General features: G+C 47.4%; 1 protein-coding gene across 2 annotated transcripts in view; it reads right to left on the bottom strand.

Annotated features, from left to right (window-relative positions):
* camkmt (calmodulin-lysine N-methyltransferase) overlaps positions 1-22402 on the bottom strand; it is a 52310-nt gene that overhangs the window by 12788 nt on the left and 17120 nt on the right. Inside the window, exons 4-8 of one of the 2 annotated variants that reach the window (XM_085922900.1) lie at positions 6173-6233; positions 5746-5797; positions 4226-4289; positions 1314-1380; positions 465-539 (exon numbers count right to left, since the gene is read on the bottom strand). In XM_085922900.1, coding sequence (XP_085779026.1) covers positions 465-539; positions 1314-1380; positions 4226-4289; positions 5746-5797; positions 6173-6233 — 319 coding nt within the window. The remainder of the gene's footprint in view (positions 1-464; positions 540-1313; positions 1381-4225; positions 4290-5745; positions 5798-6172; positions 6234-22402) is intronic. The other variant, XM_085922899.1, reaches the window with a different exon arrangement.

Below are 22402 nucleotides of genomic sequence, written 5' to 3'. Positions count from 1 at the left end.
GCTATTTTTTTTTTCTGTCTTGGCGGACATGTTAATATTGTCGTGACATTTAAATGTACGATACTTCGAAACATAATGATTCAATTTGGGGACCTCAAACAGTGAGTCTTTTCTCTTTGTGTCATCTATGTTTTTTAGTGTTGTTTGCATTTGCCATGATTGCATTATTGCCCTCGCTCCATTTCAGTCGGCTCTTGTTCTCCGCCCCTCAAACTCTCTCTTCATCTTCCCTTGTCCGCTCTCTTATCCAGGTGCAATTATTTGCAATTTGCCTAAGTCATCCATTTGCCAGGACGCCGAGCATGAAAACGAAGCAATTTAGTGTCAAATGGAGGAGCCATGTGAACGGGTGAGGTGGACCCACAGAGGGGGAAGGTCCCAGCGCTGATGGGGGGGCCACGCAAGAACTGTCACCATAAAGTCAAGATAAAAGAGTGCTTGTGTATGCGCGTGTGAGCACCTACCAGTCTGCACACATGACAACGTTGAAATGGGCTTCTAATGTCGAGATGTCCAGCTCGCAGTCCCACCTCAGCACCCTGCAACCAAACAATGCCAAAGTTCAAGACTCTTTGAGCTGACGCCAAGTTTGACATCTTTTCAATGTCAATGTCTCATCAGCCACAGAACTTTAAGTTAGCGGTGGGCTCACTATTTGGCAGCTTCAACTGCTGCCCCAAATCACAGTCACTGGACGCAATCTTTTGGTGCTAATGAGTACTGTGCAATGTTTTCCTTCTGCTCTCGAGACTGTAAAGTGTTTTGCGGAAGGTCAGCATCGAGCCATTTTCTCTTTTCTCGTGAAACCATTTTCTCTTTGCTTGCTCCCCTCACTCACGCTGTCAGATTGCGGGGATTATTAATTAGGCATTAATCACACTCTGTAAACAAATCATCGGGCTCCGCTAGAAACACAATCCCGAATCACGGCAGGGGGGCGCACACACACCATTACACTGCCTCCCCTTCCTCCCATCGTCCAATTGCATCGCACCCAGCCGTAATCTGCGACAAAACCCATCAAAGTAATGTGTCTTAATTACACGTTGACTTTTTTTCTTCATCTTCCACTTGTGTAAATATGCGCAGGAAGGAGGGGGGGGGGCGAGCGAGAGGAGAAGCGCATCTTGTGGAGAGAGCGCCACGACAATTCAAAGATATTTAGCGTGATGGCCGGAGGTCCCGATTTACGATGACAACTGTGTACTGCGCCGTCCCTCGGCCCACCAAACATGTGACCTTGCAGATGCTGGAGAAGGACAACACACTTGTATTAAAAAAAAATCAAATAAAAAATCAAAACGTATCCTCACCTGGTAGAGATGCGCGTCGAGCCAAACTTCCCCGCTTTCTCGTTTCTTTCGACAATCCCTCGCACATCTGACGGGCAACAGTTAAGGACTGGACCTTCATTTTGAACTCCTCTCGTGCATCTGAGCGCAGCTTGCTAAACACACCAACAAAGCTACGAGACTGGAGTTCTTACATCGTACGACATCGACCAAAATATTAGGAACACTTGCGCAGTGTAATGCAATCGATACTTTTGTATTGATCATTTCAAAACACAAAAGCTTGCAGAACAGATTTCATGACGGAAATGTGCCAGTGGGAAATTCTCTATCAAATGAGAGCTTCTGAAATAAACTGAACAATTCCAGTATCAGCATATCTGAGCGGAAATTAGCTTATAAGGCCACAAAATGTCCACTTGCAGACGATTCGATTCACAGAGCGTGATACGGTTCATTCGAAAGTGCACAGATTCGATTCGATGCACTCCCACTCCCAAAAGTGATTTTCCGATTTAAATGTTTTTATTTTTTTTTGTTGCCCCACCCCATTGTCTAAGCTTTTGGACACACGCCAATCTGGAGTACAAACACTGCGATGCGTCCACTTTTGATGCAGAATGGATGAGCAGGTCGCCGCCCCCTCCCCCGCCCCCTCGGCGGATCAATTGAAAGGCTTTTAACCCGCACGTGCACGCGCAAGCACACAAAGGCGGGCCGATTGATGTCAACGTGTCTATTAATACACTGGCCTGTGGAGTTGCACCGCAATTCAATTAGGATTTGCTTGTCTTTAAAGAGACAAATCCAATCGACGAAGACGCCGGGGCAAGAGAGAGCCATGCGATGAGCCGGAGAGAGAGCAAGGTGTTGATAAAGTATAGATTGATTATTCGAGAGCCAAACATCAAAAATAAAAAGAGGCCTTCTTTGAAAGTTACACACACAGAAACTACAGTGGTGCCTTAACTTCCAACTGCAATTTATTCCATTCAAATTTATTTACCTCTCAGTGTGTGAGTGTTATTGTTTTATTACAACATACCACTAAAATATTAATAATCATATTACTTTAGAATAAAAAATAATAAAAACTTGGGCCAGTGGTAAATTAAAGTATGACTATCGGATGTAGGTTGAGGTCACATTTGAACTAACACACATAACCACAAACAGACCCCACCCCACACACACCTGTGCATCAGCGTGTTGTGCATGGCGATGACAGAGGTTTACTGTAATCCCATCACCAGCACACTACTAGGGAAGAGGTCAACAAGCGTGCGCACGCACACACACACACACACACACACACACGCACGCACGCACGCACGCACGCACGCACGCACACCGAGGTAAAAGGGTGATAGAGTTAGGATGAAGAAGTGTTTGCTTTTTCTTTAGCTTTTTTGGTGTCGTCATAGCAGTAACATCGTATTGTGATACAGCTGGAGCGGCTAACTGACCTGACAAGTTCTAATGCCAGAATCAGAAAGTCTTGTTTGTGTTCAGACATGATGTTGGGCTGTCTTTAGCAAACATGCATCAACATTTTGCTCCTATGCTAGCCATACACTTGTGGGGCACTTAAGAACGTTAAAGGCATAACGCAGGATTAGCTTTAGCAAACCTCGCAATTCACTTCCTGCTACGCTACATACACACAGTCAATGAGTGAGTCGCTACATTTTGCACCAACTTTTTGACACTAGTATGACAGCTAACGATGCTAGTGTGAATTTTAGTGAATTTCAGTCAAGCTGAGAGGCTTCAAGTTGCTCTTGGAAATTGTGAAGGAATATATGCAGCCACCTTTTCAAATCAGTCAAGTTGCAGCCAAGTAGCAGCCATCAATCATGCTTAAAGGAATATTTCCATTGATTTTTCAAGACGATTATTGAAGGTCGCGCAAGTAACACAGTCTGGCGTTCACACGTGTTTGTGTGTGTGTGTGTGCGTGCGTGTTTGTTATGAATGAGGTCAAAACTGTGAGTACAGATCTCACCACCATTCACACGAATCTGCTTCCATTGTAGCCTAGACTGGTGGCCGTTCGCATGAGAGCCAAAATCCGCCTTCAAATTTCTGTGTGTGTTTGTTCTGTTGAAACAAAGCGGGTGGGTCAACTGTGCATTGTTGCTACAAGTGTGCGCAGCTTACAGTCTGCGCACTGTTTTTGTTTGGTCTCATTGTGATCGTCGCCGGACGAGACATTGCGAGATATTGTAAGCATGGCTAAATATGGAAGCGCCCAATTGGTGGTTGGGGAAGAAATACGCATTTTTGCACGTTTCCTGCTTTTGTCACAGCAAAACTTGTTTTTCTTGTTTGTGCGCAGTGCCGGAGAGGGCAAAGGGAACAGGAATGATGCAAGTTTCTGGGAAAGATTGACAAGATGGCCCAACGAGAATATAAAAAATATTTAAAAAATAACCTAATGCAATGCAAATCATTTCCTTGGAAAATAAATCTTGAGTTGGAATCAGGACGAAGTAGAATATAAATGGAAAAATAGATAATATTAAAACTATATTATTGTAAATGATTAAAAAGAATTTGACTTTAAAATGCATGTCCTTGGTGATTATTATGATTGTCCAAAAAATAGAAAAACTAGATTATAAAGAGAAAAAAAATAAAAACTACTTCTTCTACTAGATAAAGACGGAAAACTCTTTTTTTAATCAGAAAGCATTTTATGAATGTGTTGTTAATTTTCTGGCTTTTGTTCTTGATTTTATTTGGTGAGGGAGTAATAAAAATATGTTTTTATTGTAGTTATTTTGAAGCTTGTTGTATTTCACAATATGCGTCATCTGTTTTCCACAACGTTGCAGGAACGACGCGCTGGAGTTGCGGCTTTCACCGCATTGAAATCAAAGCCCGGCGGCGGCGGCAGCACTCAGAAGCTTCCCGGCCGGATGAAAGGATACTTTGAACGCACTTGTCATTGCCGTCGGTTAGCAGCACTTGCTCGGCGTCAGCACAAACGGCAACCTGAAACAAAAGCGGCCTCGGATGAGGGCAACTCGCATGATAATGACATATCTGCACGAGACGCCCCGCCACGGCCTCCCCCACCCTCCCTTTCTATCTTCAGCCCATTTCTATGTCTGCATTATTTTAATCATTCAATCAAATCAGTCAATACTTTTATCAGGGCAGCTTGCGGTGGGGGCCGCTATCTTGCTATCGCTCTGTTCAGTAATTGCATTGTGACAGGGGGATGATGGCAAGCGCCGAGCCTTTTCATTTGACGCCGGCCGGCCGGCTGTTTATCGGGCCGAGCCATCACTCCCGCTCGCTCACTCGCTCGCCTGCCCGCCGCTGTCACTCTGCGCTCGGCTCGCCGGGCCTGCCTGATGCCCTTCACGTAACTTTGCGGCTGAGGTGTCGCAGAAGACAGGGGGAAAAAATGCAAGCGGGAGAACGTGGCAGTGGATGGAGCATGCATGCACGACGTGTGTGTGCGCGTGACAGAGATAAAGAAGTGTGTGCTTAACTGTAAGCCCTTTTTGCCTTCCCGCTCTTCGTTTTTGAAGGCGTCGCTCACTCGGTCGGGCTGTCACTTTGCATGCAGACAAAGCCCAAGCGGCGTTATCTGTCACCATACGGCGAGTCGGACGTCAAGCGTGGTGTGACCGCACACATGTTCATGCTTTGCCACACATGTTCACGGCCCGCAGGGCGTGTGAGCGTGCGGGGCAGCAACGAAGTGACGTGTGTGCCACCATCTGCTCTGATGCGGGAAGTGACCCGCGGGCCGAAACTAGGCGTCGGGCCGAAAGATCCGGAATCTGACCTGGCCTGCTTGCCGCTAGCCCGGTCCACCAGCCAAGGCCGCTCGTCACCATCTTTGACCTGCGTAATCTCTGACATTTGTTTAGTGGCATTCCAATCGTGGTTTTATGCTTCCGATTGCGATGCCGATCATCAGATGAGGGAGATTGGCTGATTCTCACAGCAATCATTTGGATCGTGGAAGTCATCTGTGATCACTCCCACAGCAGTGCAGCCCTCCCTCTTGGCACAAGATTGAGGGTAGTCACGAAAATCGAGCACTTGAACTGAAAGCGATGGTACGAGACCCAAAAGACAAATTGAGCGCATGACCCTTAAAAAAAAAGATCAAACGCATGATTGCAGTGTCTGTGACACACGCTCACGCACACACGAGAAGGCCACGAAAAAGGAGACGTGTGAACGACGGATTCCATCTCCAGCCAGCAATGTCAAAACACGCTGGTATCGACTGGCCAGAGATAAAATGCTGCTGTTTTGCACGCGCACGCACGCGAGCGCGCAGCAAATCGATGGGACAACCCTCAAGACCTCGGCTAATAACAGTGAGACGTGTCAACGTGTGCGTTCAAGACCCGGGAAAGGTGATGTCACCATGCAACGCCGTCCGGGTTCCACCTCAGCACAAATTGTGTGTGTGTGTTTTCCTCACCATGAGTCCAGCGAGACAGGTCATCCCTCCTCCTAACTCGCAAACGGCGCCCCTAACAGGACAGACATGGGAAGACGTTCACTTGGTGGAGAATGCCACTTCCTCTCTTCATCTGGCCTTTCATGACAGACGCCTTCATCCCTCCCTCTTTTTTTCTTCTCTTACTGTCTCGCTGACCTTCACTCCACCGGCCAATAATCAATAGCCCCCCCCCCCGCCCACCACCTGCCTCTTGAATGTTAAAACAGGAAATCAAAGGGTGATGCTCCACCTTCGGTGTAAATCAAAGCCTGCCTTCAGGTAGCCCTATACAAAAATGATGTGGCACATGGCAGGAAATGAGCACTTGCAACTGAGTCAGCCAAAATGCTGCTGATTCATGAATGTCCAAATATGTCACTGTAGCATAGCGAGATGGCGAACTTACGTGAACATGTGTCGGTTGTGCAGGCAGTAATGAGCCATGGCCTCCTCTGACGGCCACACACCTGAGAACACAGACACACACACACACACAAAAGTCACAGCAAAAGCAGCTTATTATCAATTCCAATAAGACGCAAGCCGATTGGACGTTTGTTTTCCAGCCTGCTTCTCTGGTGGCTTTCACACTCGTCATCCAAGTCTTACTCTTCTGCCCGTCTGTCCTAATCCTTGCAACACAGTCCCGCTCTCATCATGTGTGTGTGTGTGTGTGTGTGTGTGTGTGTGTGTGTGTGTGTGTGTGTGTGTGTGTGTGTGTGTGTGTCAGGAGGTCCACTGGGTGATAATCACAGCATGCAGGCGTATCTGGCTTATCACCTGCCGTCAGCCCTTCTCCTTCTGCTGCGCATGTAACGCACACTTGGATGCTCAGGCCCGCCGTGTCACTCACACACACACAAACGCACACACACGCACGCACACAAACACACACCTTGGCAGTAGAAGAAGCAAACATTCATTTGAATAAACCTTCAGCTTTCTGGCTTTGAAGGAGACGCTGCGGCTTTGGCGCCACGTGCATCGGCGTGTTTGTGTGTCCATTGTGTGTGTGAGGAAGTTGTGTGGGATGAGAAGAAGATTGTGGGAGGCAAGGGGAGTTGCTTTAAAAAGTGAGAGAATGAAGAAGAGGAGAGCAAAAAGCAGACACCGTCTGCCGGAGAAGGAGCTGGTCAATATAATAAGCGGCTTACAAACGCTCGCTCTTCAAGTCATGGGGCGGACATCAGTGCACGCATGCGTGCGTGTGTATGTGTGTGTGAGTGATGTGCGTGTCATCCTGGCACACTTGCTCCTGCTTGCCAAGATTAGCTGAAGCAAGCAGGATTTAATAACGCCTATTGATAAAGTGTCCAAATATGTCTTTTTGAAAACACACACACACTCACACACATATATCTAGCGAGTGTCGAGAAATGTATGTAGGGCTTGAGCACGGTGACATTTTGAATGTTGTCGTGCTTTTTTGGCCATCGGTTGGCGGCGCAACGCAGACGAGCAGCTCTTCGATCACTGCAAGCACTCACAAGTTTGTTGTTGATGTGCAACACAAATGGAATAAAGTCGCAGACGAGAGCAAAATGAAACACTTTTGCTCCAAATTTTCGAAAAGCCCTTAATCTTACCATTGCACCAGCGTAGCAGTGCACAAAGTTAGTCTCGAGCTCTGTTATTGCAAATGTGTGCCGCTTTGAGAGTATTACTTTCATTTGTAATATCATGAGCATTAAAAAAATATTACGTGAAAAGAAGTCCCAGAGTATGAAGTTATTATATTGTGACAGAAATGGTTACAATTAAAAAAAAAAAAAGAATTATGAGAATGAGGTTCTTATATGAGAAAAGGTTGTAGTCTACAGGTCAAGCATAAGATCCACAAATATTTCAGAAGAATAACATTGTTATCATACATAAATAACAAGACACCTTTTGCCCTTGATTTTAATATCAGTCAGATTAGTTGAAAAATATTAGGAGAAAAAAGTATTTTTATTCAAACAATATCAAAATATGATGAACAGAGGTGCAATACACCATACAGGAACACTTCAAGAATAATTTTGATAAAGTTGTAATTTTACAATATATTTTATTCATATTATGATCATGTTTTGCTATCTTTATTACGCTCACGGAATTGCTAGTATTTTATTATTTTTACATATAATTGAAATTTTACAAGACTAAATCTATATTGAGGAATAAGAAAACAGTGGTAGTGCGATATTGCATGTTGGAAATGTCAACCTGCTGACGAGTTGGATGGATGTTGGCATGCAAATGAGCCACTCAAACAATCATTGCTGCGAGTTGTAAAGCTTCAACGGCTCGAAGCAGACTCTGCGCCGACACTTGACACTTCATCCTCGACAACGAGTGCATGTCAGCTATTGTCCCGCAGTCCGGGAAACTGACGGTGACCTCTGACACCCCCCACCCCATCCGCTCTGCCTGAGTGTCACCTTGGCTCCCAGAGACAGATGGCTGCTGCGCCAACAGCAGAGGGTGGTAAAGAAACACAAACGCAAGAATGAGAGCAGGGCAGATACTAAAAGATCACATCGGTCGCAGTTATTTCCAAAATCGTGTGAAAGCAGCGCGACGTTACAAAGCTTTGTAAAGCATATGTCAAGCTGATGCTAAATCCTGGACTCCAATAACATTAACAGCCCAGGGATCCATGTGCGTGTGTGTGTGTGTTCACCTCCCAGGTAGAGGTGCTTCGCAGGAAATGAAGGGATCAGGAGTCGAGAGCAGATTACTCTTTGCTGGGGATAATGAAATTATTTCTCACCTTCAATTACGAGATGAGGAAAGTGTTTTTGTGTGTCGGCTTAATATAGAACGTAATCAGCGGCAGGCTCCAACCTGTCCGGTTATAGCTGGAAAAGCATATGTGTGGATTAATGAGGTTGCGCGCAGGGATAAAAAAAAAATAAAAGGACAAAGTTTTAATTGAGAAAGAACTCCAACCCAGCAACAGAAGTCACAAAAGGGTGGGGGGGGTCAAATACATTTTGTTAGCCGACTAGCGTAATTGCCAAAGTTGTTATTCTAAGCTAGTGGTCACAGTATTAATGAGTGTGCTTGCTCAACATTGTGTTTGTGTGGTCATCAACGTGATGGTGAACCTCAATCAATAAAGCCAGCTAGAATTAGAATTGTTTTCATTCTTCGTTCCTGCAAACGTTCAAATATGACGTCGTCTTGCGAACAATATTTGCAAACAAGTGTCGGGGTTACGGAATCCCAACCAGGCTCAGTGAAGAGCAACGCAAAGGTCAGCTTGCCTCAGCCATTCATGACCCGCTGACCTGCTATTCAACCCGCAGGGCTCACATCTCGGCCCGGCCCGGAGCTAATCCGAGCCTCGCTAGCTGTCGCTAATTACCAGCATCCCTCTTGTTGTCTTGCGCTCGTGCACTCGAGGTAACCCAGTAACCCAGACATCCTCTCAGGTGAGGGAATTAGCCACTAAGCAAAGGGGATCCGGCCACAGTTTAGGGGACTAGCGCCTGAAATAACTCGGCGGCTAAGCCACTTGGTCAATGCTGGCCGCTTAGTTGCGCTCATCTCCTTTGGTACAGGTTCTAAAATTAGTTAAAAACATTGTATGACGTAATCAAGATTTGAAACTACTAAACAAAATGTTTAAAAATCAAATTTTAAAATTGTATTTATTACATGATGATTATCAGTGCTTGTTTGTGAATTGGCTAATCAAATTGTGGAATTGGATTTTTAAAAATATTTTCAAAAGTTGCTGTAAAAACAAATAAACTAAGAAAGATTGCCTGAGAGAGACGCTCGGATCGGTCCTACTTGACGGTACGGCGTCACACCACGGGATACATTTTGATGCGAGTGGAGACTAAATTGTGGAGAAAACGGGCAGCGGTGGGTGAAAAGGAGAAAGGGCGAGGACGAGTGAGGGGAAGGAGCGAGGGGGCGTTTCGGGACGGGGACGCCATTGGATGGCCAAACATAGACAAGGGGGCGTCGCCGGCGAGATGCTGTCAAGACTGGGTTAAGTGTGTCGTGATGTTGCTTTGTGCACACGCACCTTCATGTCGGCCCACCCAACACACACCCAGAAGACGGCGGCTCACTTCAAGCCCGGGGTGTGTGCGTCGAGGCCGTGCGACTCCCTGGCGCTCATCCGACTCCACATTAAGCCAGGCCTCAGATAATTCCTAAGCCTCCTCCACGGCCGATCCAATAAGGGATAAGGCTCTCGGCTGGCCATGATCAACTGACAATCTGTCCTCTCACACGGCTACTTTAGTTGGAGGCCGGGATTACCCCGCTCTGCTTCCACGGGGCGGGGGACACACGCTTGACGAGTGTGTTGCATTGCTGCGCCACGGATTGCCGAAGCGGTGCTTGAAAAACATGAAGACTTGCACTTGAGTAGGGCAGATGGGGCCCAACGCAATGACGAGTGGACGCGATGGCGACCAGTCGTGCATAATATGCCTTTGCCACGGAAACAGAATATCTGACTGCACAAGAAGACGATACACAAGGAAAGAAAAATGACCGCGTCCGGGTACCTGTCAAATCAATTAGTTATTGAGTAATGGATTACTTTTCACACCTCTAGTATACAGCAACGAAAAATAGTGATGGATAAAACCCAATAATTGTGTGGCGTCGTCTACCAGCGGTGCCTTGGGGTCGCTCCGGTCATGCCAATCGGGCCTGCCATATTCTTCATAAAAGCAACAGTGGGGGCAATTATGAGGCGGTAGCGCCAACAGGCAACCCAGATAGCCCCGTCGCCTTTCGCCGGGGAAGGCGGCCAAGGGTGGGGGCGCGATAAGCATCGACACTGCGGCCGACAGCGAGTGCTCAGGAGACGGCGCTGATCCCTTTTTCCATTGGAATAGGCTCATTCTGACGCTTGCCGCCACCGCCCACTCTTGGAGGCCCGTGTACGCCTTCGATAAGCGCGGCCGCTCACTCGCTCCCTCTCTGAGTAAACAGCGTTTTGGATTAGGACCTGTATAATGAGAGCAGGGGGGCTATCTGCCTGCCATGCCGGCATTGTGCCCCTCTCCCCCACCCGCTCCTCTCCAAGGGGGCCGGCACCAATCTCTACTCTGCTATTCATCCCCCTCCTCTGATAGCTTACTTATCGGCAGCGAAATGCCAGCTCAGGCTGACTGGCCCAACCGAATGTCCCCTCAGTGGCTTGCCTTGCCACGCACCTGTCTGTCTGTCTGTCAGTCAAAAAATATATAAAAAAGATGACGCATAAGTGCACCTTGCTTTTATCTGGCCAGTGCCAGCCTGTCATCATGCCAGTCCCGCTTTATTTTGTTCTCACGAGGGGGCGCTTCTCCCCACTGCAGGAAAATAGTTCACATTTAAGTACACGCTCCGTCAGGACTAGGTATATATATTTGATAGAATTGAGGAAGTCCGTTCAGATGTAACAGTCCTTGTGTTTTCTCAATTTACAGTATTAAGTGTGCCTCTGCATGACATGTTTACTCTGTCATGAAAAAGATTTGAATTTGATTTAAATAACAAAAATATGTATATATGTAAAAGACAGCACCACTGCCATCTACTGTGGTGGATGCACAATGACAATTTCAATTGCTCCGCCCCACATTTGAAATGAATCAATAAGTATTTCTTTTGGCATCTGTTGTGAAAGCGCGACATAGATTAACTTAAGTTGAGGGTCAAGTCAAGATTGCCAAATCGAATATAGCTACAAAAACACAGAAAACGTGTTTCAAAAAAAGAATCCGCACAATTCTCCTGATATGAAGGAGGTGCGCGACGACCAAGGTGCACTATTTGCCGATCCTTTTGGCCTTGGCAGATGTCTGAGTGCCATTCGAGTTATTTGAGTTCATTTATTTCTCTTTCCAAAGCTGTTTGAAACGGCGCTAACACTTTGAGTACCTTCCAAATAGGACCTACTGTATTTAAGTGCATCTTAAAGTTACACCGACCAAGTCATCATTTTCTTGTTGGCCGTACATTCACGACTCGAGCAAAGACGAGTGGATGTGACCCAAGTCAAGTGTGTACTAGAGAAGGAAAAATTGTGCCGACATTCAGGGAAAAGATAGATCGGGCCTTTTAGATTTACAGTGTAGGTCATAAAAAAAAAAGGATTTTCGCACTGCACTTAGCAATGTGGCCACAACCTAATTGTCATGTTTGCAGCTCTTGACATTGTTGTGTTCAAGTCGTCACCCAATCCTTGTGGCTCGGACTGGCACAACGGTGGCAGTGTTTTCATGTCAGGAAGGGAAATGAGACCCGGGGGCTCTTGGATCTGCGTCTTCGCTCTTTAGCCAAGCAGCACAAACAAACCATCTTGGCATGTACACGTGTGTGTGTGTGTGTGTGTGTGTGTGTGTGTGTGTGTGTGTGTGTGTGTGTGTGTGTGTGTGCGCGTTCTATTCGCAAGAGATGGGGGGGTCTGCCTTAAGGCCGCTAGTGCGCTGGCGTTACACCGGAGAGGCAGATGAGGGTGTGTGTGTGTGTGTGTGTGTGTGTGTGTGTGTGTATGTGTGTGTAGGTGCGTGTGTGTGTGTGTGTGTGTGTGTGTGTGTGTGTGTGTGTGTGTGTGTGTGTGTGTGTGTGTGTGTGTGTGTGTGTGTGTGCGTGTGTGTGTTACAGATCTCTGGGCGGTTCAGAGCTTTATCGGAGCTGAAATGATTTTTAGCACTCCGTTTTGGAGCGCTAACCTGGAAGCAATGTCACACTACGTGCAGTCATCTTCCTCGACCATCATCTTCCTCTTCTTGCCTTCACTTTCTCCTTGCCTCCTTTCATTGTCATTTTATGCAGCCTTTGTTAGTACGAGCCACCCGCACAGCTGTATTCGCAGAGATATGACACCACAGCGATGCTAAAGTATTCATTTACAATACAGCAGGTGTACCTAATATTGTGGCCAGAAGAAAGACCAGCATTGATTTCTTCTCTTGATGTCGAAGAAATGAATATGCAGCGACAAAGGATTGCATTTTAGGAGGCCACGTGAAGCCATCACAAATGTGCTTTTAAAGAGCAAGTTTCCCGCTTTCATTGGTAGAGAGGATGTCGGCCAGACAATGTGAGTTGGTATGTGGTCACGCAGTGCGGTGCAACACGCCACCACTGATATTAGGCGGCGTTCCCTTGCATTATCCTAGCGGGAGGCCGCGACGCACACGGCGCTGACGAGCGTCAAGCGGATCGCACCATCCCGACAGCGGAGGCATTATCGCAACGGGTGGATGACTAAGATGCTACCTTACTGACTCCGCCTCCTCTCGTTACCCTGCAAGCGGAGCCCAAAGACCCCCTCCTGACTTCAACTCAACTGCATTACAAGAACAAGTCGGACTGCGGCTTAGAAAACTTACGATTGCACTGACTCGTTATTTTGGTTGGAGTTTTGGTTTTTAGATTGAGTAAACAAATACAGTGCAGCTCAGCCTCACTTTGGTCACTTCTAGCCGCTGAAACGAAAGACTATAAACTAAATACCTCAACTTCGACCGACATGGTGGGTCCAGACCGGCAGTGTGATCTTGTTATTGACGAGCAAACAATGGCGCATCGGAAGTAGGACGTGCTCAGGGAGCCTAAGGACACACACGTTCTCACAACGGGCTCAACCACGTCTTGGCGGGGGCTCCCGGTGGCTCCCTGATGAGTCCATTCAATGATTGTCTGAGCAAAGCTAGCATGCCGTGTGGCTAAGAGCGGACCATTTCCTCATTGCTCCAATGGGTCTTTTCAATGGCCTGGGTCGAGCGGGGAGAGGAGGGGCTTCACTTTGGCACCGAACCTGGACTTTTTGTCCCTGTGGAAAATGTTGCAAGGCACACACACAACATCCGGATGTTGGTTAAGAAAACATTTTCTGTTCACATTTTCTTTTCTCCACTTATCTTATAATTCCTGCTCCTCCCACTACAAACTCTTATGGCCTGTATTTTCCGATGCGGTTATTTCAGTAAATTCCCAAATTATTGATGTGAACACTTTACAAGATGAGAAAATGGAATAGTGTTGATGTCATTCCTGCGTTTCTTTGAGCAGCTGTGGTAGGTCGGGACAGCAAACAGACAATAGACAACTGTCAGAGCCTTGAGATGAGTGGGAGAGGTGGGGGAGCGCCCACACCCAACACACACACACACACACACACACACACACACACACACACACACACACACACACACGCGACGCGGGTCAGTAATTGAGTGGGAGGAATAGCAGCTCTCTCTTTCTGTTTGTGCGCTCCTCCCTCCCTATCAGCGGCCGGCTGCCTTTCCCTCCCACTTACGCGTATCAGCCCTCAGAACAAGACCAATTTGTTGCCACCGGTTACCAGCGGCGCCCCAGACAATGTCAACTGTCAATCAGAGCCACCGGGGGTCTGTGATTGGTCCCCTCGCCGCTTGGCAAGAATACCATGATTTGTTTTTGTCAGACGGGTGCGGGTGGGACGAAATATCTACACAGCGTGACGAGAGCAGCGTCAAATGTGGAAATCGCAGCTGTCTGGTGGTAAGCGAGTACAGTATTCACAGCAATTATCTCAAAACTGCGTATCGGCATACATCAAAAATAAATTACAGGCATTAAATGTCTCAAAAATATTTGTCATATTGGAGCGTCAGCCTTGAAGAGCCAGCTCCCGGGTGGTGTGGCATGTGTCTATGTGAGAGCTGTGGTACACAGCAGCTTTCACACGATTGTGCTCACGCCGTTTTACTCTTCTCCTAGCTTTTAAAAAAATGACACATTTTGTCAGATTGCATTGTCAATAGAAGATGGAGGGACCAAAATAATATAAAATAGCATTTTTTCTCATGCCTCTATTGGGGTGTCTACTGTATTGCTGCAACACTTAACAGAGCCGCTTTTAGGTCCTAATGGCAGAAAGAAATGTGCACAATTTCTACAAAAAAAAAACATTGCTTCTTTTTAAATGAAAAAAAGTAATAAAAGATAGAGAATAAAAATGCATCTGAGCCGCCCGTATATGGCAATAGACAAAGATTAGGTGTCCCGGTGCTGAGAAAGAGCCATGTGAATAGTCAACGGTTAGATATCATCCGTTCATTTTAAAGTGCGCTTGTGTGGATGCACGTGCGCGCGCGTGTGTGTGTTTGCATTGCGGCCCGCGCCGACACTTTGACACAAAATAAACACAGCTCAATCTCCCGGCCTGTGATTGCTGCGCTGGTGTCAAGATAAGTCGCGGCAGGCCACTCGGCGGGCGACACTCGCTGCACAATAGGGGAAGAAATAAAGACGCGGGAGATCCGCGACAGACGCACGCTTTCCGCCATCTTGCTCGATTTAACGCTGCATTGTCACAAGTGGTGAGTAAGAAATTGGATGTAAAGTTTTTCTGGATTTGAATCTATTTTTACAGTATTAGTATTCAAATTGTCATATATATAAACTGTGTTTTATATATGTGACCTATGACCTGTCCAGCTCAATGAGGAAAAAAATAGTATTTTAGAGTGAGCTAGTAAAAAAAAAAGTGACAGAACATGGTTGCAAAAGTGTGCACACCTTCTTATATTCAGTCGAGTGGGTATATCAACTTCTCATCCCTACAAGAAGTGAACTTTCACATTTTCACTGGAGGTTACAAAGCCCCCTTTACCATTGGGGTTGGAGCGGCTCCTCCAAGCGGGCACAAACAACGCACAGAGCGTGACGTCAACGTCTAAGTGGGCCAGGGCTCGATCCGTTAACTGTTCTGTTGGATCTGTTGGGCTCATAACCTGCGGCGACAGGTCCTTAAAGCGGCGCGTGGACAGAGCCGTAACAGATGCCGGGCTAAGTGCCTGATTAAAACTTAATGTGCAGAACGAGCTGCGCAGAAGCGTGTGCCGCTTGTGGCGTATGTGTGTGTGTGTGTGTGTGTGGACATGGGCGCCAGCCCTCCAGCGAGCGAGGGGCCATGCCAGCTGCTTTGCTCCCCAGAGACGGAGCCCCGAAGCTGGGCAGTGAGGCAGCATCGTCAGTAGAAGACTGGATGAGGGCCCCGCCGCTGTCACAAGGCACAAGTGGCACATGTGAGGCTCCATCTTGGCAAAGCACATTTCATTTTCCCCTGATCATACCACAACCCTCGACTCCACTTAAATGCCTTTAAAAAAAAAAAAGAAAGAATACAAACTCGCAACTCGCACTGTTCATTTAAGAATCAATTATTTTGTTGATGAATCGGATTCTAAACAAATTCTTCGATTTTTAATGATTCGCTAACTGGTTTGGCCTGTAACATCATGAAATGGGCAAAAATGTTGCTAACTGTTTACCAGTTTGTAAATTCTGATTTATAATAAGTTTGCTTTCATTGAGAACAAAAGCAATTTCACCCAAACGAGCCCCGCACGCTTGTGCTAAACAAGAACCGTTTGCCGTCATTTAAAAGTGATTCGGTACAAGGCGGTCGGAGACGCGCCGAGCAGCTTTGTGGCTCAACAGGCCGACTGCGGATCATTTGGAACGTTTGATCTGCCTATCATCCGCCGCCTCGTTGCTCGGCCCCTGGCCGCCCCATCTCGCATCTCCAAGAGCATTCCTCTCCGGCTGATTATGCCGTCAATACGCTGCGGATGAGAAGAGCTGACAATTGACCAGGCTGGATCAATATCAGCTAATAAGCATGTCAGCAGAGAGGAGAAAAGAGCAAGGAATCGACTGAGTCTGAACGTGACGGCGGCAGAGAAGGGAAGGGGACGGGAGGCTTTGATCCAATTGGGCTGCCGGGTGTGCCGAGGTGTAAGTGGGATGATTGCTCTGTTATTGCCGGTTTAATGTTAGGCAATCAGAGGCCTAGTGGTGGAGATATCAACAAACATCCATCAAATTGCCCCTTCTTCGTCTTGATACCACCTCCTCCGCCTGACCCCGACAAACAATGCCAGACAACAAAGACGGCAGAGCCACGGCGGCGCCACGGGAAGAAAAAAAGCACAACTTGAATAGGCTGACTTCCATTCGCAGCACGAGTCGAGAAAAAACACGCTTGTTTGGGTTTTGTTTGTGTCGCCCGCCGATGCTCTCTTATTTAATTTTCCTGCCTGCGTACCGCCATGATCCCCCCCCCCCCCCCCCTCCCCCACCGCGAGATGCGATGTTGTCGATGCTGATATAATAACACAGGCAGGTGTCGCTCTGCCAATTCCACGTCATTTGGACTTTTTGCGTAAATCACCATGCCGTTTTCTTTTCTTTGCTTTCCTCGAGCCTCTCTCATCTGCGCCGCACCATTTTGCTTGCCAAACTCCCGGAGGTGTCATTTTCTCTCGCTCAAATTGCCTTCCCCCGTGGCCCCCGAAGCGCCGCGATTGCCGGCGTCAGATAGATGCCGATAGAAGCGCAGACAGTCGGAACTACGCGGGCTAATGCCACGCAGTATTGGAAGTGGAAGATGAAGCAGCCTTGTTTGACCGAGATCGACACCGCGTTTGCATTTCACTATGCCACCACACTGCAGAGAGAGTTAACAGCGTAACATCTACCGTACGTGCGCCACTCAAAGCCAAGCGCGCCTAACGCGTTTCTTCCATCTTAATGAAATGCCTCCCCATCACCCCGGCAACTGTGATGATTGACAGGACAGGGGAAAGGTTGCTGGAAAAGGAGAAGAGGAAAGAAGTGCGGCGATAGCCTCCGGAAAATGCATCTTGTTAACCCCGGCCGGCGCCCGTACAACAGGAGATAAAGTACAATTCCCTCGCAGACGTCAAATAAATAAGCGGCAGAATATTAAAAACAAACAAACAGAGAAATGACTTGGGGAGGAGAATTACACAGGTGCTGATTACATCTGAGCCTTGACCTCTGCAGTCAAGAAGCACACACACAAACACACACACACACACACACACACAATGGTTCTTGCCCTACCCTCAAGCTCATTTTTGAACTTTGACAAACGTCTTCATCTTTACCCATCTCGTTGAAGATGAAACAAAAGGAAACCGGTGAGAAAACAAATGTTTAATGTTGTGAGTCATCAAAATTGAATTAACTGGCAAACACACTCACACACGCACGCACACGCACGCACACACAAACGGGGCATGTATGAGAAGACTGCACACGAAGTGTAAACAAAAACGAGGTGTGCGATTAGCGGTGATGGCCGATAAGGTCCGGACAGCGCCAATTGCATCCCACCGACTCGTTGACAGGTGAACGCCGCACGCTCTCATTCATTCGTGGGACTTTGTTTGTCTTTGATTGTGAGTGCAAATTTGACTAATGTGCTGATGAATTTCCTGTCCAATAGCTTACACGCTTGCACTGCACGGTCATCACCCGAGAAAGGCTTTCTGGAATTTCTTCGGCAGGTTAGCTCAAAGCAGCCGCGTAAGATTACGCCTCCTGGTGGTAGCTCCAGGCTCTGGCGGAAGAGTCACAGTTAGTAAGGGATCCATCTCACTGTCCTTTTTCCATGAAGCTGCTGCAGGTTTGCAATGGTAACAAAAGACACACTTGCCATCGATCCGGTAAGATGTGGGCGAAGCCTATGTTTACAATAACTTGCATTGGACGGGACAGGCAGGCAGGCTCTAAGTCGGCGTGCCCTCTGTCAGATTGTCTCGCTCACGTCACAGTGAGCCGAGGGAGTCCAGAAGAAGTGAGCCGGATCAGAAACGTATCGCTGCTGCTCACTCGTCCGAATCGTGCAGCCCGCTATCGCTGAGCCTGCTGGCCCATCCTCCACTTTTTGCGTGCACACACACAAATACACACTGCTTCTAATGACAGCAGTGAGACGGTTAACCGGTGCTGGAGCGGGGCTGCAGTACTTCGGCAGAAGGCTGATTTGGGCGGCCAGTCACGGCTGAAAGGCTTTTATCCCCAATGCTCCAAAGCACTGAGATGGACACACACGCACACACAAACACACACACACAGCTGTGCACTTCAAGTGTTTGTCTGCTCTGAAAATAAGTAAGCGCGACATCTAAAGACATTTTTAAGAACTCAAGAGTGCTTCGCAGAAACAGCTAAGGTGCCCCCCGGAGTAGCACACGTCGGGTCAGACTGGGTCAAAAATCCTTAAGAAAGACCCTGTCCCAACCGCAACTCAAACAACAATGCTAATGCTATTTCCTCCTACGAGTCTGCACCCGGCGAGTCGATTCGACTCAAAAACAAAGAGCGGACTTTGAAATATCAAAGCACGTGCTCGAGCGTTCTCATTATTGAATTTTAGTCGTGGCTCGTCCGCCCGCGACATTTTAATCTGCGTGCAGAAAGAAAAACGACTTTGGAGAGAGAATGTGGGCAATGCGAGGTGCCACAGTTTTATATGAACGCTGCTGGCAAGAAGCTTTAACAGTTGTTCAAGCGCTTGAACCATTTTGGGGCCAAAAAATGAACTAGTTGGACCATTTTACAATAAAATTTGTATTTGCACACAAAATGATGTTACAACTCCACTCAGCTCATCAGTACAGCACTAATATCTCCACAGAATATTTGATTAAGCTTACATACAAGAACAAAAATTTGAGTTGCTGGTCAAAGAAGGACGTACGGTTGTGAGATGCAGGAATATTAATTCCCGGGTTCCATTGGTAAGATTTCACCCCGGCGTTAAGGAAGACAGTTTTTCCTTTCCGACATTTGCTATTCACATGCGCTCCAGTGGCCTCAAACACAAACATGCGCAGCGTTTCTTTCTCCCTGGCCGCTTCCGTCGGGCCACTTATCTGCCTACTGCGGAGAAAATAGAGACAGATAGCGGCGCGCAGATGAGCCCCACTGCCCGTGTGCATGTCCACGTATTCATACTGTACGTGTGTGTACGTGTGTGTGCGTTTGCCTCTCCTTTTCCACTTATCCTGACATGCAAACCCCCCGAGTGCCAAGGTGTGAGATGTGAGGAGTGGCGTCCGGCGGCGAGCAGATCTCGGAGGGATTAAGCCGAGGTGGGGTAGATCTGGCCCGCCGACTATTGACGAATGCATCGGCGTGTATGATACAGCGTGAGCGTGTGCCACGTTGAGACTGGACCGTTATACGGATCGGGTATGCACTTCATGCTGGGGCCTTTCGGTTTGGGGGCTGAGCAAACGCTTGATATTGCCACCAGATAGATTTGACACTTTTTTTAACATTCATTCAATTCCATAAAGTTCCCAGGTGTCTTAGCCTCACATTCTGTAGTTGAAATACAAAAAACGACACACGCGCAGGCACGCACATGTTCCAGACATCCATCCCACTTCCGTAAAATTGGAAAATGATGAGCGGAAAATGAGCCTTTATCTGATTCTCTATTATGTGTTTGTCTAACACAAGTCAGGAAACAAACTAATATCTTAATTTGTTTCCTTTGGGCTTGCTTTGCCTAGACACAGAAGACCTTCTGCCACATGGAAGAAGGGCAAATAAATACCTGCTGTCACTTCAGAGTCTTTAAAAAGGAGCAAAATTGCATAAAAATGGGCTTTCTGGCAAAATCCAGTTCATTTTTGTGTAAACAACAAGCGACCAACCCTGAGGTGTTAATTAAATGTCTGTGCAACGCTTATTTATTAGCATCAGGAAAAAGAATGGATTGTTTTCATGTCACATTTTGCGCGGGGGACAAAGAGGCCAAGCGCCATTGTGCCAGGCGGGCGCGCCCGTGAGAAGGCGAGCATGTCCGCGAGAAAGCAGGACCGCCCCGGGTCAGGCGTCCACCTGTCCAGTCAACCGTCAGTCCGGAGCGTCAAAATAGAGCCATTGAGTCAGGCCCGCACAAAAAAACCCACATTGAAATACGCCGGCGGGTAGGCCCGAGTCCATTACGGCAACTGAATAGGCACGCCGAGGCATGAATGGCTGGAGAGGAAAACAGCAAAAATAGGTGCAGGAGAAGCAGCGCGGGGACAGGTGGAGGTTATCTTGCAATAGAGGGATAGAAAGAGGCTATTGTGCAATTTTATCTGGCAGGGAGGGGGAAATGGGGCTCATACATGCACAAATACAAGCAGCTTCAGCTTGTGCATTTACCTCACAAAAGTACTTGAATTGGTGGCGCAAGGTCTCCTTAAAGTCACTTAGACGTCCCAAAAAGCTATTGCAGCTATTGTTTAACAAGTCCCGTTGGAGAATTCGACTGAGATTCAAAATAACAGCTTAGCGCTCGAAGTTTCTTTTGGGAAAAATTGTGAGTGGAGTCCGTTCGCCACCTGCACTGCATTGCATTTCGTGTCAGCTATCGCAATTCAAAGCAAAAAACATTGGTCCGTGAGCAGCTCACACGTCGTAAAATATCAACCTGATTGACTTGAGATGAAAAGCCTCAAAATTGAGGAGAACAACATATAACTGGAACGTGGTGAAAACTTTCCTCCTGCTTACATAAAACACGGGCCGGGTCTGCGTAAATACAAACAGACAACCTCGTGTAAATTAAGCCCCAAGTTATGAAGAACTTAAAAATAAACTTCCCTTCTCTCACAGTTTACATTTCCCCTCCCTCATTTGCCTCGGCTCCTGCGGGCTGCTAACTCTTCATCTCTGTCATTTTTTTTTTTTTTTTTTTGCATCTCCCGCTCCCACCCCACCGCAGGGCCACTCCAGTCTAAATGGAGTGATTAGTCTAAAGTGGGTGCTGTCATTGAGATCATCCCAAGATAGAGTCCGATCGGGAGTGACCCCAGCCGACAGCGGACCAGCTCGGCGCAAGGCGTAAAAGAGAGAGCGGGAGACGCTATTAAACCGAATGTTTGTGACAGCTGGCTCGGGGCTGTGGCAGTGGCGCCGCCGACGCGCAGGCCCGGCATCCAGGCTGCTGTGCCGTACGTGACGAGCGGGAGTTTATGCGAGGTGAAGCCAAGGAACAGCCGGCGCATTAACGGAATAAACGGACACATATGATCATCAATAAATACAGCAGCTTAGGTAAGGAGGCTTTGGGGTGGCCCACCTGTCTGCGGCACGCATGGCACCGCACGGCAAACAATCCCAAAAGGCCGCAGAGGGGCTGACAAAAACCATTTCATCACAAAGCTAACCTCATTGACACGTTCATCTGCCACAATAGCTTCCTAATCGCATAATCCTAAGAAATTAGACGCCTTTAAATGATGATTGCACAGCTGCAGGGGAGGGGCGAAGCATTTGGGCTTTTTGTATTAACGCTTACACTGGGAAACATAAACGAGCCTTTCGGAAGTGAAGCTTTGTATCCAGTTCTCAGTGAACAAAAGAACACTTGACGATCTGAATGAGGACTTCAGCTACCGGCATCACGGCGACATTCAAGTGGACATGCGGCAAATGAACTGTGTGGAAAGACTGAACAAGCGAGGAATTTTACGGTGAACAGATCCAGAAAACCAAAGTTTGCGTTGCGAGCCCAAAGGCAGTTTCAACAGATGTAGGGCCAAAAAATGCCCCCCCCCCCCCCACCACCACCACCACGGATAAAAATGGATAAATTAATCTTCTTAAAATTGGTCCCATAAACATAATATTAATCACAATACCACGTTTTGACGAGGGGGGGGCACATGTTGGAAAAAAATATTTTGCCCTTCTCGACCCGAGAATTGATTCTCTCAAAGGAAACTCAAGGATTTCGAACATATGTGTTGATGTACACGCGAGCACTCCAACTCGCGCGGCCGAGGTAAAATGAGCCACTTTGCCTGCACTGATTTTCGTGCGTATTGTT

The sequence above is a fragment of the Syngnathus leptorhynchus genome, chromosome 10, assembly GCF_054491065.1.
Source record: "Syngnathus leptorhynchus isolate UIUO chromosome 10, UIUO_Slep, whole genome shotgun sequence".
In the NCBI taxonomy this organism is placed as follows: Eukaryota; Metazoa; Chordata; class Actinopteri; order Syngnathiformes; family Syngnathidae; genus Syngnathus; species Syngnathus leptorhynchus.
This window is presented reverse-complemented; position numbering and strand designations above follow the sequence as displayed.